At 36.9% G+C, this 17582-nt stretch overlaps 1 protein-coding gene across 1 annotated transcript; it reads left to right on the top strand.

Moving 5' to 3' along the window:
- Positions 1–1205: 1205 nt before the first annotated feature.
- On the top strand, positions 1206–5816 carry LOC109210579 (hsp70 nucleotide exchange factor FES1). Its single transcript, XM_019374010.1, has 8 exons — positions 1206–1466; positions 2155–2246; positions 2932–3082; positions 3534–3661; positions 3820–3978; positions 4065–4250; positions 5141–5347; positions 5428–5816. The coding sequence occupies exons 1-8, from the start codon at positions 1280–1282 to the stop codon at positions 5467–5469; spliced, it is 1152 nt and encodes a 383-aa protein (XP_019229555.1). The 5' UTR covers positions 1206–1279; the 3' UTR covers positions 5470–5816.
- The last annotated feature ends 11766 nt before the right edge of the window (positions 5817–17582 follow it).

The raw sequence follows: 17582 nt of genomic DNA, 5'->3' as shown, positions 1-17582 counted from the left end.
AGCCTCAAATGATCCTATTTGTGCAAATCTCCGTCATTATTTCAATCTTGGATCTTAGCGGTTGGGCCAATACCCTTCGACTCATGTGTGGAAATGACACTATATAGCCATTTGTAAGCATGATGTTTAAAATATATTCATATTTTACAAAGTATTTAAAGATTAACCAATTCGTTCAAACTTCAGGACATGATATCCTAAAATTTAAACCTAAAGGTTCAAACTTCATGACATCGTATCTTAAAGTTCGACAATTATGTCTAGAAATTCAAATCTTATGTCCTGAATTTCAAATTAGCAGTTTAGAATTTTAAATTAGCAGCTCAAAAAAATTAGGACATTAAGTGTTGAATTCCAAAGTAGTAGCTCACAAATTCAGAATATAAAATTTCACGATACTTAGTCCTGAAATTTGGACGAATTAGCTAATCTTAAAATACATTATAAATTATGAATAAAATTTTAAAGGACATGTTTAAAAGTCGCTATTGGTGCACTTCGCCCGAGTTATGTTCAAATTGGTAGCCTGTCTGGCCAAACTTCTTTTGAGGCAAAATCGTGTTTTTCAGTCTTTTTTAATTTTATTTTTTAAATGAAGGTGTTCGGCCAAGCTTTTGAAAGGAAAAAAGTGCTTTTGAGGAGAAGTAGAAAAAAGTAATTTCTCTCCAAAAGCACTTTTGAAAAAAATATACTTAGAAGTAGTTTTTTAACGCTTGGCCAAATACTAGTTGTTGTTTAGAAGTGCTTTTTAAATTAATTAGCCAAACACAAATTGCTTTCAACAAAAGTACTTTTAAAAAAAACAATTCTCAAAATAAGCTGATTTTTGCAGCCTGGCCAAATGGGGTATGGGTGTCCATAACACTAATGTAAAGATTGATAAGATTATGGGCCACCAACTTCGGCCCATTTGATTAGGATCCATTTAAAAAGACAGTGACGAATAATGACCACGTGGACGCTTCTCATTGGACAAACTTGTTCGATTGACGTATATACATCACCTTAATAACCCAGATAAACACGAAGTACGACTACTTGGATCAAGCCAATTGGCCAAACTTGTTAGATTGACGGCGAAACAATTATAAAAAATTATTTTTTGAAACATATATATATATATATATATATATATATATATATATATTTTTATCGAGCTCCACATGGCCGGGTACGATTCTACCGAGCCTTATGATGGCCAATTTAACAGCCTAGATTTTGTTACATTAATTTTAAAGAAAAATTGTTCTAAAGAGTACACAGAGCTGAGGAGTGAGCAATGGGGCGGTTGATTTTTATAGCAGTTTTGTTGGTCGTAATTGCAGAAAATGCAAGTACACAACTTGTTGAAGTACCTGCAGCTAAGGAGGAGGGAGATGAATTGGGTCCCATGGGGTTGAATTTCAAAGAGGAGGAAATTGATGGCGGTTTCTCTTCTTTAGATGGGATGTTACAATGGGCTATAGGTAAGTACTTTTCCTTTCTCCTTTTTTTTCTGTTGCTTTTAAGTTTTAGCTGTGAAGCTCAATTTTTCTTATTTTTTGGATGAAATGTCTATCAGTGAACTAAATTACTTATTATTAGTTTCAACATTTTTATATAAACACTAAATGCTTTATTTATTAAATCAGTTTCAGCATTTAATGCTTATCAGCAGTGGCGGAGCTAGAATTTTCAAGGAAGGGGTGTCAATATAAGAAAATAGATACACCGAAAATATACACGAAACAGAACAATTTATCTAGCAATACAATGTAATTTTCCGGCAAATGGGGTGTCGATGCCGCCACTGCTTATCAGCTACTTTCAATCAACTAAGCCAAACAGGCTCTTAGTTGGGTTGGATATCTATTCAAAGTCAACCAGTATTCAGATGATTCATTCGTGTCAGTAACAACAAGTAAAGCTAAATCCTAAGTTAGTTGGAGTCAGCTGCATAAATTCACAATATCCATTTGATTCCATTTAGACCTATTGCATTTTAAGACTACTAACTATCGTTTAACATAATTGAGTTGTAAAAATCTTGTGTTTACTATATTGACACATGCGACACTATGATCAAACAGAATTGAAAGATAAATTTACTTATGTAATCGCTTTTTTGTTTATCCATGCTAAGAATTCGGTATTGTTTAAATTTACATAACACAGGCCATTCGGATCCTGGAGTACTAAAAGAAAGATCAGAAGTTTTTCAACGTATGTCTCCAGAGGAGCTAAAGGAGCGCCAGACTGAAATAAAGGTGTGGTTAACACGCTTCTGATTCTTCCGCAGTGCCTTAGTGTTCTTGATACCTCTTTGTTTTGAAGTAATGTGTCCGCTATGAGCCTTTCCTTTTGTTCTCTTCATATGGCATCATTCATGATCGATGTGAGCCTACGACTACTCAATTTAATATGTCATTGATACATCACCTGATTGAAACCACCCAATGTCTGACCATTATTTACTTAAATGTTGTAATAAAGCCATCTCAATATAAGAAAACGCTTATTAATGTGGGAAACATCCGAGCTCATAGTGTTCTATTTAGAACCCAATTAAAGGACTCTAGCATATAATTTAAGCACAGATTCTCCTACTATTTGTTTGAAACTCATTACCATTTATTCTTGCATTGCCATTTCGTGTTGGAATAAAGGAGGATATTGCATTAAGTAGTATGGGAAATTATCTTGATTCTTCCCTGATTCCCCCAGTATAAGCTAATTACAACCAGGTTTTCAGGTTTCAGAATAGAAAAAAAGTAAAATGTAGTTTTGTGCTATTGGCTCTAATATGGTAATATAGTTGATGAAGACCGATAATGTTGCCCTCCCCCCACCCCAATTTGTTTGCCACCTCTTGCATTTGTATTGAACACCACAAGATCCTTCATGTTAATATGCTTATGTTTTTCATTTGGTCTTATTTTGTTTCTGTTTCAGGAACTGGTTGAGAAGCTAAAAATGCCCTCAGATGCGCAGTTGATGCAGATTGCAGTTAATGATTTGGATAATTCATCACTGCCTCTGGAGCATCATCAGCGTGCTTTAGAGGAGCTGTTGGTACTTGTTGAGCATATTGATAATGCAATCGGTATGTTTAGTTCTCAGCACTTCTTTTGTAACAGATGTTTGTTTTGCCTCTTTCAATCTTGGTTTTATGCAGCTTCTTCCGTCTTAATATCAACTGCAGAATTTGATTTGCATCTATTTTCACATAGAAACAGTATTCAAAATAGACACGCTTCCAAGACCTAATTAAGACTATAATCAAGTCTTTGGAGGCTAGGACCAGCAGCTTTGTAGTTAAGCAGGCATCTGACGTCTAGGGAATGAACTAGCAGCAGCCTTTCTTGATCTTGGTTTTATGAAGCTTCTTAATGATGCTTTATGTGTAATGTGTGTGCTTGTTAATATTTTGAGGATTCATCAATAGTGTTCCTTTATACAGTCATCAACAGATTTCTCACCATTCTTCCCATTTATAGAAACTATCGAATGCACACGTATATTTTTCTTGATGCTTACATGCTTTTTGTTTCCAGATCTGCAGAAACTTGGAGGCTTCAGTGTACTTTTAAGAAAACTTGATCATTCTGAACCAGAAATTAGGACTGCTGCTGCATGGGTTCTTGGCAAAGCCAGTCAAAATAACCCAATTGTTCAGAAGCAGGTATTGGGATAGGCATGCGTTTTTACAAGTTCACAACATACAAAGTCGGTCTTTGGGCTTCAATTTCTTTGTGGCTATCATCTGTGCATTTTCTGTATTTATATTCGAAATATTTGGCTATTTGATCAATAATATTATGACATAACTTTTGCATTCAGGTCCTGGAACTTGGGGCATTGCCAATGCTGATGAAGATGATGAAATCTCACTCCACTGAAGAAGCAATAAAAGCTCTATTTGCTGTTTCAGCACTAATCAGAAATAATTTGATTGGTCAAGATTTGTTTTATCAGGAAGCTGGACATACGATGCTTCAGGTGATCCAAGTGAAGATTGAGTCAAGCCATCACGCAAAACTAGTCTAATGCTGGCAGCCCATAATTATCTTTCTCTTTGTATGCAGGAGGTTCTTAGCAATTCAAATCTGGATATCAGGTTACATAAGAAATCACTGTTTCTTATTGCTGATTTGGCCGAGGGTCAACTGGAGAATGAGAATACCGCGGCGGTACCCTTTTTCAGCAACCGGTTGTTACTGAAAGCCGTGGTTGATTCAATGGCGTCGAGTGATCTTGATCTCCAGGAAAAGGTTTGTGTAGTCTTTGATGTGAATGAGCATTAATTTCAAAATTAACATATTTGTATGAACTTCAAAATGCCGGGTAGGTCATTTTAGAGATGATCCTCGCCCTCAGCAATTTTGGCCTGTCCTTTGTGAAGAGCAAGTGTTCTTGGTCTTTTTCTATATAAAATCTACAGTTGGATCCATTATCGCTACAGTCATATACCTCCAAAGTTATAAACCGCCATATCCTCCATAGGACCTTATTCTTTAACTTAACTAAGTCACCTACCTTCAACTTTTGCAAATGGCTATATCAGTCTGTTGTACTGCGGTTTGATGATGGACTGTTGGTTAGATGGGAGAAGTAATCAGTAAAAGAGATTTCTATCTCCAGGGTGTTTTCATTGGAAATCATTCTTTTGGGTTAAATTCTTCTTCCGATAAGTTCAGGTTTGAGTTCAGGTCAAAGTCCAATCAGATGATGATAGTGGGTTCACTTCCGAAGAGGAAATTCTACTCTGATAGAAATTCAACTGTGATTTTCTTCATAGGGAAAGTGTGGGTTGGTTATACAGAAACTTATCAGAGGTAAACAGTAGTGGATACCAGTCAGCTGGGTGAGGAGGATATCTGTGGTTGGGATGGGGGCTCATTTTCATCTTTAATGGTGGAAAATATACGTGTATTTTGGTGAAGGGTTAGGTGTAGACAAACAGAAATCACCTGTTCATCTTTTGACTTTGTTAGGCCAGGTCTTTCAAACAATATATATTTATGTCGATATACAACCTAATTGGGTGTTAGTGCATATAAAAACTTGTTTCATTTAAAGTTTGTTGGTGACATCTTTATCCCTTCATAAAGTATGCAAGGGGCTTGAAATGTAATCTATGTCTGATATTGTTAAATTGCAGGCTCTTTACGCAATCAAAAACATACTACTACTTAGATCGACTAAAATTCAAGTTTTCAAGGACTTCTGTAAATTGAACGAGGCACTTGAGAGGACGAGGCAACAGTTGCAGCAGTTTATGGTAGAAGATGACCTTAGAGAATATGCAACGGATTTAGAAGGTCTTCGCAGAGAAGTTGAGCTAACTTTCCTTCAAAAGCTGGGTAAGGTGAGCAAAGAATGAATTTACACTTAGTGTCATTTGTACTTTGGATCATTGCTAAAATGAGAATTGGCTGGTTACACAAGCTGCAAGATGATGATGAGTTCTCATGGAAGTTTCTGGCTTGATCCGGGTTTTGAATTGTATGTTATTGTGTTCTGGCTCAGTATGACATCTTCACGACACACCATCGGTTCATCAGGACAGGAAAATTCGCACATCTGTTCTTAGTATTACATAGGTGATAGGACTAACTCTTGAATACATAGATCTAGATTTCTTTAACGACGCATTGTATTGAATTTAAGTGTTATGAAAGCAGTTTTGGTGTAGCATGAAACGCGAAACAAGTGAGAGTAACAGTTTTACAGTGGACTGACTCAATTGGTTATTTCATTTTTCTGATGTAATTTACAAGAGTTTCTGGTTGATATGAACTAGTATTGGAATGAAATGGATCCGAATACTGAAATTACTATTACTGCTCCAGATACTTGACCCTGCTATCTGGCACCCACCTACCACCCTTTTTAAATCTAATTTATCTAAAGCTTCATTTTGCTATTTTGCTCCCCATGTATTTCCTATTTGCTTATGCATTTCCTTCTCAAATTGGAGGGCACCATACATACATACAAACAACAACAACATATCCAATATTATCTCACACCTTGAAGTCTGGGGAGGGTAGTGTGTACACAGACCTTACCCCTACCTTGTGAGGATAGAGAGGTTATTTCCAATAGACCCTCGGCTCAGGAAAGCATAAGCACCATATTAATGAAAATATAGAAGGGACAGTACTAAAAAGCCATATAAAAGCAGAATAAAATAACAAGATATAGTAAGGTGATCAACAATGAAAGAAAACAACGGTTAGTCAAAAACCTACTACCACCAGAAAGTGAGACTGCATGCCAATACTACTATTGTGAACACTCTAGACTACCTACTCTATTACCCTAATCCTCGACCTCTATAGCTTCCTAAAAAAGGTCATGTCCTTGGTCAGTTGAAGCTGTGTCATGTCTTGCCTAATCACCTCTTCCCACCTCTTCTTTGGCCTACCTCTACCTCTCCGTAGTCCCTCCAATGTCAACCTCTCTGACCTCCTCACCGGGGCGTTTGTGCTCCTCCTCCTCACATGCCCAAACCACCTAAGTCGCGCTTCCCGCATCTTGTCCTCGCAACATCTTGTCGCGAATAACCTCATTTCTGATCCTATCTAAACTGGTGTACCCGCATATCCATCGCAACATCCTCATCTCTACTACCTTCATCTTCTGTACATGAGCGATCTTGACCGGCCAACGCTCCGCCCCATACAACATCGTTGATCTGATCACCACTCTGTAGAACTTACCCTTAAGTTTCGGTGGCACCTTCTTGTCACACAAAACACCGGAAGTGAGTCTCCATTTCATCCATCCCACCCAATACGATATGTGACATCTTCATCAATCTTCCCATCCCCTTGAATAATAGACCCAAGGTACTTAAGACTCCCTCTCCTAGGGATGACGTGCGAGTCCAGCCATACATATGTATGAAGCGAGGGCACCATACATATTAGATTAAATTTGAGATGAGTTTATCTCACGTTTGGTTGTGATAAAATTACGGTATAATTAATTCTATGATTAGTTATCTCGGGAGTAATCCCAGGATTGTAGTGTTATTTGTATCCTATGGGAGGGTGGGATAACAATCCCGGGATAATTAATCATGGGATAACTTGCTTCCCAACCAAATGACCCCTAAGAAATTGTAGTATTTCGATAGACAATAGTACCATAATCCAATATGTATGGTGCCCTCAAAAACTTGCTCCTTATACAGGGAACATATGCACATTGAGATATCAATATAGTATGATAACTGCTACGATTCAATCTTAAACAAGTTGGGATCAACTATATGTATCTTCGCTGACACTTTCTCCATTTATATTCATCCCAAACCAACATTAATAAGTTCGAATAAAGGAGGATAATTATAGTGAACCGACAATCAATATAAAACTAGTCAATTCTTAATGAATCTCGAAAGAAATGTTTTAAAAATATAAAAGCTCACTATCTTTCCACGAATTAATTGTTAAACATGATTTCTTTATGTACAATTAGAAATAATATGTCAATTTCTAGATATTCAATGGTAGCAATAGCTAGAAATAATTACTACCCAAACAGGAAAATTGAGTGTTCACTCCAATAAGGACCATGGTCCCATCACCCTTGACAATGCCTCCAAAAGGTCTTTAACTTACGTATATGTATGGGTGTTCATGGTTCGGTTTGGGTCGGTTTTTCTCTAAAAAGAAACCAAACCAAGTAAGTCGGTTTTTCAAATATTGGAACCAAACCAAACCAATTAAGTCGGTTTTTATCGATTCGGTTTTTGTCGGTTTTGTCAGTTTTTCGGTTTTTTCGGTTATTTATCGTTTTTTTTCTTCTTAAATATGAGATATACACTACCAAATACATATTCCAACGACTATATATTCAACGTAACACTATCAAATCAATTGTTCTTTGAGAAATCTATCATTTACCAAGATATATTGATGATAATTGAAGTAAATAGTGATGAATAATTTAAGTACTCAATTAAAAATTTATTATTTTTATCATGAAATAAATTCTTGTATTTAGCAAAAGAAAACTACCAATCAAACTAGAATGTAAAGGCAAATAATTAGATTATTATAATAAGAACTAGATTAAAAATACAAGTGACTAATATGTACTATAAAATCTTAGAAACTTTATATAAAAATATACATATATAAAAGTGTAATAATAAATTTAAATAGCTACTTTTATAGTCGGTTTGATTCGGTTATTTTTTGATTAAAACCAAAACCAAACCAAATTTGATCGGTTTTTAAAATTTAAAACCAAAACCAAACCAACCCTAAAAGGTATAGATTTTTTTGGAGGGTTTTGTTCGATTTTCGGTTTGGTTTAGTTTTTCGGTTTTTTATGAACACCCCTATGCGAGGGATAACAATTGTACTTGGGTTTTTGTTTAGCCATTGTAGAGTCGTTTCAGTTGTGGAAGATGGATCAAACTGGGCAGCGACACTTGTGCTATTTGGGACGTGCTCTTTTGAGGAAAAGCAAGATTTTGTTGCTTGACGAAGCAACTGCATCGATTGATGATGCAACTGATATGATATTGCAACAAAAAAAATTAGGGGAGGTGCCATGGTGTATGTTGTTCGCGGATGATATAGTTGTGATTGATGAAACGCGAGGCGGCATGAATGGGACACTGGAGGTATGGAGGCAGGCCCTGGAGTCTAAAGGTTTCAAGTTGAGTAGGAATAAGACGGAATATGTGGAGTTCAACGACGTGACAGGGGAAGCGGATGTGGAAGTCAGGCTTGACTCACGGGTCATCCTCAAGAGAGAAAGTTTTAAGTACTTAAGGTCAATTATCCAGGGAGATGGGGAGATCGACGGGGATGTTACGAACCGTATTTGGGTGGGATGGATGAAATGGAGGTTAGCGTCTGGAGTCCCGTGTGACAAGAATGTGCCACCGAAACTCAAAGGTAAGTTCTATAGAGCGGTGGTTAGACCGGCCATATTGTATGGAGCNTAGAACTTTAATGTAAAAGATGCGATATCTTCCTTTGTTCTCTTTACTGTCTTTTTTTAAACTTTATTTTCTCAGGTACAATATTAAGAGGTAGTATATTACCGCAACCGGTGTTTTCATCTACATGCAAATATGTTTACAGCTTTCTGCAGAGCTCACTTTTGGAAATATGAAAACTTGACTTGAGCCCTCGCTATGACACAACTATGGGTGTTCATGGTTCGGTTTGAGTCGGTTTTTTACTAAAAAGAAACCAAACCAAGTAACTCGGTTTTTTAAATATTGGAACCAAACCAAACCAATTGAATCGGTTTTTTATCGATTCGGTTTTTCGATTTTTCAGTTTTTTCGGTTATTTATCGTTTTTTAAAAATATGAGACATACACTACCAAACGCATATTTCGGCGGCTATATTTTCAACGTAACACTATCAAATCAATTGTTCTTTGAGAAATCTATCATTTTGAAGATATATTGATGATAATTGAATCAAATGGTGATGAAGAATTCAAGTACTCAATTAAAAATCGATTATTTTTAACATGAAATAAATTCTTGTACTTAGTAAAAGAAAACTACCAATCAAACTAGAATATAAAGGCAAATAATTAGATTATTATAATAGCAAAGAACTAGACTAAAAATATAAATGAATAATATGTACCATACAATTTTAGAGACTTTATATAAAAATATACATATATATAGGTGTAATAATAAATTTAAATAGCTATTTTTATAGTCGGTTTGGTTCGGTTTTTTTGGTTATTTTTTTATTAAAACCAAAACCAAACCAAATTTGATCGTTTTTTAAAATTCAAAACCAAAACCAAACCAAACCTAAAAAGTATCGATTTTTTTGATCGATTTGATTTGGTTTTCGATTTGGTTCGATTTTTCGGATTTTTATGAACACCCCTAGGCATATGTGTGTCTAAAATCTAAATAAAAACACGCGAACCTTTAAATGTTGATTTTATGCATATATATTTATAAGGCCTATTTATAATGGCTCCACCGTTTACCATTCACGTGGTAGGGTCGAACTTCCATTGCTTTTTCTTCCTTTCCCTCACCTAGTCTTATGGCCTCGTTCCCAAAGTTTTTAAAGAAACTAAATTATTATAAATTGATGTGATTATTTTTTTGTTGATAATAAAAAAATAATTTAAGTTATATACATTATTGATGTAAGGTTCTTTACACTATTAGATCACTTTTACCGTATATAACACGTCATCATCGAAAAATCCTCGAGGACTAGTGCACACAGTTTAAACTTAGTGAATAATAGATCCGTTCCTTTAACATTTTTCACTTAAATACCTTTTTTTCAATTTGTAATATAGTTCAAACATATAATGTGCGTCTAACCTACAAATTACGTGCTTTGCCCATAAATGGTCGTGATTATTATGATTGTATATATATTTATGATAACCAAACACAACAATTGTAGGGAAATGCCACGGAAAATAACAACAATAATACTGCAATAATATTTGTGAGCGGAAATACGTGAATTGACTTGAGTCGTGCTAGACACTGTCCTAAGAAACTATTTCAGCAATGTGAAATATTTCCCCAGGATTAAACAAGCCCATCTCTAATTTATTTAAAGGATACAGGAATCAGTAAAATATTTATATTGCAATAATCCAACAAGATTGAAAAGAGAATAGGACAAAGAAAATGGAAATATGAGAAGCTAAGAGAGAAAGAGAAGAAGGCTAAGTAGAAAAGCAATTCTAGTGGGATAATAATTGTTCAGCCAAATGATGGTTATTTATACTTGAATTTGCATGTAAATTTGTAGTGCATGTCAAGAAGGTGGCTAATCAAGTTTGCCACTTGACATTTGTAGTGCATGGCAAGAAGGTGGCTAATCAAGTTTGTCACTTGGCATTTGTAGTGCATGTCAAGAAGGTGGCTAATCAAGTTTGCCACTTGGCATAACCTTTTAGAAGGCTAAGACACTTATCTTTAAAATATTGCCACAACAACAATAATAATACAAAAAGTAATTTAAAGTTATATATGCTTATAGAGTAAAAGTAATATTAATAGTACTCTAATTCAATCTCCTTAGCTAGTAGTAAATTTGTATTATAGAGAAGCTCTGACTTCTCTCTAAAAACTACCTTTTCACATTCCCTTCTCGATACTGTCCAAATGCAACTCCCAACCTCCAGTCTAGACTCGATCCATATTCCCCCTAAACCACCAGACGATTTGAATTCCCCAAAAACACAAAAGGCTCAGGTTTTTGAGGGAAAAGCAAATACTCAAACATCTATTCCTTCATCCCCTACTTCATTCAAAGATAAACTCCTTCAAAAGAAGGACCATATAGATATAAACACGGATTTCTCACAGCTCTTACCACCTTACCCTACAGATCAAGACCAGGAGATGTCTAACCTAATCCCAGAAGATGGACAAGAAACGAATCCAATTATGGTCCATATCTCCCAAGAAGACAAACTGAGAATTTATGAACCCTGGAAATTTTCTCTTATCATAAAACTCCAAGGCAAGAAAACACACCATCATATCCTCAAACGTAAGGTACAAGACCTTTGGAAATTACCGGAAAACTTCCCACTAATAGATTTAGGAAATGACTATTTTGTGGTCAAGTTACAAAATGAAGACAATATGATTTCGATCCTTCGTAATGGACCATATTTTATATTTGGTTATTTCCTCTCTATCCAAAGTTGGCAACCAAATTTCGTAGCAACGGAAGCTACCCAAGCTTATTCAGCGGTGTGGGTGAGATTACCTCAACTCCCCACGGAATTCTACGATGGTCAGCTTCTACAAAAAATAGGTAATGCCTTAGGAAGACTTCTTAAGGTGGACGCTTACACTTCATCCTCCTTGAGAGGGAGATATGCCAGGCTCTGCATAGAAATTCCATTGGGAGTCCCAGTTTTAAAATCCATCTTCATTGGCACCCATAAACAACCTATTCTCTATGAGGCAGACCATTTCCTAGGTAAAAATTGTGGTAAATTAGGACATCTAACAAAAAACTGCTCCATAATAATAGACACCAAAAAAGCTTCAAATACACAACCACAGAACCTTCAATCCAGTGATAAAACCCCAGACACACTAGATGGTTGGCATACAGTCACCTTTTCAAGAAACCAAAAGAAGCAGGATCAAAGGAAGAGCAAAACTATTGCTGGTACAAATCAGGATCCTAACATTGAGGTAAATCTATTCGATGCTGCTACAGGTAAGTTTTTAAATACAAAGAAACTAAAGTATATTGCTAAACATCCTGTAGTTAACTCTGCAAGCTATAAACCAATTTCTACAAATGACTCTCACACTTCTCAAACCAATAAACTTAGGAAATCTTTTTCTGATAAAAACAGTTTTTCTATCCTTGAATCAGAAAACCATCAAATGGTTTTGGATATTACTTCTGACCAAATTAACCTACACCCTATGAACCCAGTTTGCATGAACCCAAAACACCCTACTAAACAAATACATGCATCTGCTAATTCACTAAAAGACAAAAATGACGCCCCTATCCCATATAACACTAATAACTACTATAACCCGTTAAATACTGGAGCACGGCTCATTAACACTAGTAATGACGAGCCTATAATCTCTACTCAACAAATCAAAAATAAGATTAGTCTAGACATTAAGCATGCTCAATCCCTAACGGCTGACACCCCTACTACCTATGCCCATTTGTCTAACACTTGGGAACATGTGCCCAAACAAATTCAAGCAAAATCCTCTATTAAACCTAGCACTCTAAACGATCCAAATTGCATGCAAAGTGAATCAATCATTACCTCTCACACACCGGACTCCTTAAATCTCCCATACCACTCCCACCACAATGCCAAGACTCACCATCAACCCAAGGAGGAGGTACAGACTTATCCAAATCTTGAGAAATCATCGTCCACCAACTATGGACAACCTCCCTCCCCTCCCTCCACAGTTGCAAAACATTCCTCTCTACTATGCACAACCTCCACTTCCCCAGGATCACCACCCAACATCTTGGTTGGAGCTGGGACTAATGGGGAGGGGAGTGTCACTACAACTCAACCTAAATGGCCAAGAGAGTATCATACTAATTCAGAATCCCCAGTTTCTTGCTCAATTAGTAGCGGAGGGACTACACCTAGCAATGAACAATTACATGAATCAAATCTGGGCCAACAACATTATGCAACCACTTGCCCCAGGAATGAACAACAACCTCCTCCAAAACATGCATGCCCAGTGGAACCTCTCCCACTCCCATTCAATCAGAACCCATATCTCCCTCAGAATATGGGCCTAGACCTTCCTACCCCCCCCCCCCACCCAAGAGCTAACTACCCTGAACCCACTCCTAGTGGTTTGGGACCCCATGGTTCCCATTCCACAACCCCAAGTGCCAATGAACATGGGGAACATGGAGCAGGAGCATCCACAACCTCCCATTCCTCAACCTCCCATTCCCCAAGAGGTAGGAAACCAGATGGGGGAAGAAATAGTCGAGCCAGTAGACCTAATAGGAGAATCGATGGTGGAGTCGTCAAACCTAGACGAAGTCAAGGTCTTTCTCTTCGAGGAGATGCGAGAGAAGAGGTATATTCTAGCTTGCCCAAATTTACTCTTCAAATGCACAATGGACATTCGTCCACCACAAGATCCCACTATGGGAAAGAATGCAATGATCCTTGTGCCAAGTCTGAGGAGGAATCCAATATTCCAAACAGGGAATCTAGTGAATGGGCACCAACAACCTCAACCTCTCCAAATGAATCGTGCTAAGACAATGATTATATGGAACATTAGGGGAGGGAATAACTATGAGTTCAAAATGAATTTTCGTGAATTGGTTAATACCCACCACCCATGCATAGTCACTCTTCTTGAAACTAGAATGTCATCCCATAGCAGCCTCATGCATGAATTTGGCTTCTCTGACATGATCGAGGTGCCCTCTGAGGGACAATCAGGAGGTCTAGCAGTGCTATGGGACACAAGCATGGTGAATGTGCACAACTTTGTTAGAAGGAACAATGAAATCCATGCCCTAATTGAGGTACTCCATATTCGTCACTCTTGGCTTTTTTCTTCAATTTACGCTAGTACAACTTAAATAAAAGGAATTTAATGTGGGATAATATTTGTAACATTTTTTATCACTATAAAGGCCCCTGGCTTCGGGGGGAGGGGGGGGGGGACTTCAACGATGTATTACATGCAAACGAAAAATGGGGGGGGGGGGTAATCCAGTCAATAGAAACCGGGCTAATAAAATATGGAATAGGTTAAATTACTGTAACCTTATAGACCTTGGCTTTAAGGGGCCAAAATATACTTGGTCTAATAATAGAAAATTAATTTCGACTCATATAATGGAAAGGTTGGATAAAATCTTTACTAACGACTCTTGGATCAATCTATTCCCTAAATCTAGTGTTGTTCACCTTCCAAAAACGCACTCTGACCATAACCCTATCAAACTACAACTTCTTCCTAAGCATAATTATAATCTACCAAGACCTTTTAGGTTGGAAACCTTTTGGACGGAACACCCAGAGTTTGCTTCGTTAGTTAAAAAAAGCTGGGCAAATAATATCTTCACTGAGGCAGTTAACTCTTTTAAGGATTCCATCACAAATTGGAATAGAATTACCTTTGGTAACCTTCCTAAGATGAGGAAAAAATTATTATCAAGGATTAACGGCATCCAAAATTCAAAAGCCTATGGACATAGTGCATTCTTGTCTAATTTAGAGGCTAACCTCAGAGTAGAGTTTAATAATTGCCTCCGGATGGAAGAAGACTACTGGAAACTAGGAGCCAGAATTAATTGGCTAAATGAAGGAGACTGTAATTCAAAAAATTTCCATATATGTGCCACAAACAAAAGACGGATTAATAAAATAGTTTCTTTCAAAGATTCAGAGGGTAATTGGATAGACGACCCGTTAAAAATTATGGTTCACACCACTTCCTACTTCCAAGATATTTTTTCAACAAACCATACTTCATCAAACTGAAAGGAAATAAAAAATGATACGGCTAGCCACAACTTAGTAGATTTATCTCCTTTAGATAGTCCCTTGAACATTAACGAAATCAGGGCAGCCATCTTTTCCTTCAAGCCTAATAAATCACCTGGCCTGGATGGTTTACACCCATTCTTCCTACAAAAATAGTGGCATATGATTAGCAAATCAGTGATAACCCTTTACCATGATGTTTTTTAATCAGGGTCACTGCCAGAGGGTCTTAATGACACATATTTATGTCTCATTCCAAAATTCCCTAACGCAAATCATCTTAAGAACTTTCTCCCCATAGGTCTTTGTAACACCATTTATAAAGGAATCACAAAAATCATTGCTAATAGACTCAAGCCTTTCCTAGTCAAGCTCATTAGTCCTTATCAATCGAGCTTCCTTAAGGGTAGACGAGCTAGTGATAATGCTATTGTTATTCAAGAGCTCTTGTTAAAAATGAATAAATACAAAAGCTATAAATCTAATATTATACTAAAGATAGACCTCGAAAAAGCATTTGACCGCTTAGAATGGTCGTTTATTTATAGAACTCTACTGCATTTCAAATTCCCCCCCAAAGGTCCTTAAGCTCATTATGACTTGTGTAACGACCAGCAATATCTCAGTGCTAGTAAACGGGAACACTAGTCCATTTTTTTCCCCAGTAGGGGAATAAGACAAGGGGATCCGTTATCCCCTTACATCTTTATTCGTTGTATGAACATGCTCTCGACTCAAATTTCATATATAGTTGACATCAACCTTTGGTCCCCTATAAAAATAGGAAGGGACAAATATCCTATTTCCCACCTATTTTATGCCAATGACCTTACATTAATGTGTAATACAGATAGGTGCTCTCCTACAACCATCCTCTCATGTCTTACTCACTTTTGCTCCTTTTCAGGTCAACAAATAAATTATCAAAAATCAAGAATTGTTGTGTCTAAATTCTGTCCAATCCCTTCAACAAATTATTTAACCAACCTTTTTGGCATAAAAATGAGTAGAACTTTTGGTAAGTATTTGAGCTTCCATATAACTAATTCAAAACCTAAGCCATCAGACTATCAATTTATCCTAAATAACTTAAATAACAGGTTAGCCCTTTGGAAATCAAATTTCTTAAATATGGCTGGTAGAGCAACATAATATGCTGCCCTCAAGTATCCTCAAACATATTGATAAGATTCAAAGGAATTTTTTATGGGGCACTACTGCTTGTAAAAAGAATCTCCATCTAATAAATTGGAAAACCGTCTGTTCCTCTAAGGACCATGGGGGACTGGGCATTCAAGCAGCCAAGAATAAAAACTTGGTCAATCTATCCAGTCTCTCATGGAGACTAATCCATGGAGTGAATTCTCCTTGGAAGGCAGCCCTATCTTCCCTATATAGCCATACCTCGACTACTCAAAATTGTTCTTTCATTTGGATTAGTATAACCAAAGGTTGGGAGGTATGTTTCAAGGGCATAAACTGGATTCCCAACACCAACTCAAACCTTCCAATATGGGACTCAAATTGGATTCCTCATTTTCCTAGCCTTAGATCAGTCCTTATAGGCCCCCTCACCAAAGAATCAATAAATCTCACCATACGAGACATTTGGGCTAACAATAATTGGGACCTTCAAAAAATTCCCTTCTACCTCCCCGACCCCTTGAGGAATAGCATTCGCTCTATTCATCCAAAATTGTACCCTAGGGACATAGCCACATGGGCTTTGGCGAGCAATGGTATATTCACTTCTCGAAGTTGCAATAACCTTGTTAGCGACGCTAGCCCTTGTTTGGCTGATTTTAATTGGATCTGGACACTTCGCTGCCCAAACAAAATCAAATTCTTCCTTTGGAAGTGTCTTCACAATAAACTTCCAACTCGTGCTTATCTAAATTATATAGGGATCAATATAGACGCTACATGCCCTATGTGCAAAACGAATACTGAAAATTTGGAGCATATTTTTATTACATGCCCCTTAGTGAACGAAACCTGGGAAAGATTAGGGTGAGACAAGCACAACTATATACACCTCACCAACACTAACAACCACTGGCTAACAACTCTACGAGACCTTCAACCCACATTACTTCCTCAGTTGCTTAATTGGCAAGACCTTTTCCCCTTTGTGATCTGGAATATTTGGCTAAACCCTAACAAAAACAATGTGAATAATACTTCGCTAAATTTCTCCATCAATAGCTCAATTCAGTTGGCCACAGAATTTAAATTGCTTACAGAAAGGAATGATTCTATTACAAAGAAACATGTCATAAACATCATTTGGCATAAACCATTAATGGGACAGCTGAAGCTCAACATAGATGGGGCTTTCAAGGAAAACCTAAACCTAGCAGGTTTGGGAGGTTGTTTCAGAGACAGCAATGGCCATTGGATAATGGGATTTCAGCACCATTGCCCAGCATCAAGTCCACTGCAAGGGGAACTGGCAGCTCTTAAAGAAGGGTTACAAATAGCTTTATCATATGGCTTTAAGTATCTGGTGATAGAAACGGACTTTACAGAGGTAATAAATTCGCTAAACAATGCAAACGAATCTAACATTACGATTGTTGACAACTGCAGG

Source organism: Nicotiana attenuata, unplaced genomic scaffold (genome assembly GCF_001879085.1).
Source record: "Nicotiana attenuata strain UT unplaced genomic scaffold, NIATTr2, whole genome shotgun sequence".
Taxonomy (NCBI): domain Eukaryota; kingdom Viridiplantae; phylum Streptophyta; class Magnoliopsida; order Solanales; family Solanaceae; genus Nicotiana; species Nicotiana attenuata.
This window is presented reverse-complemented; position numbering and strand designations above follow the sequence as displayed.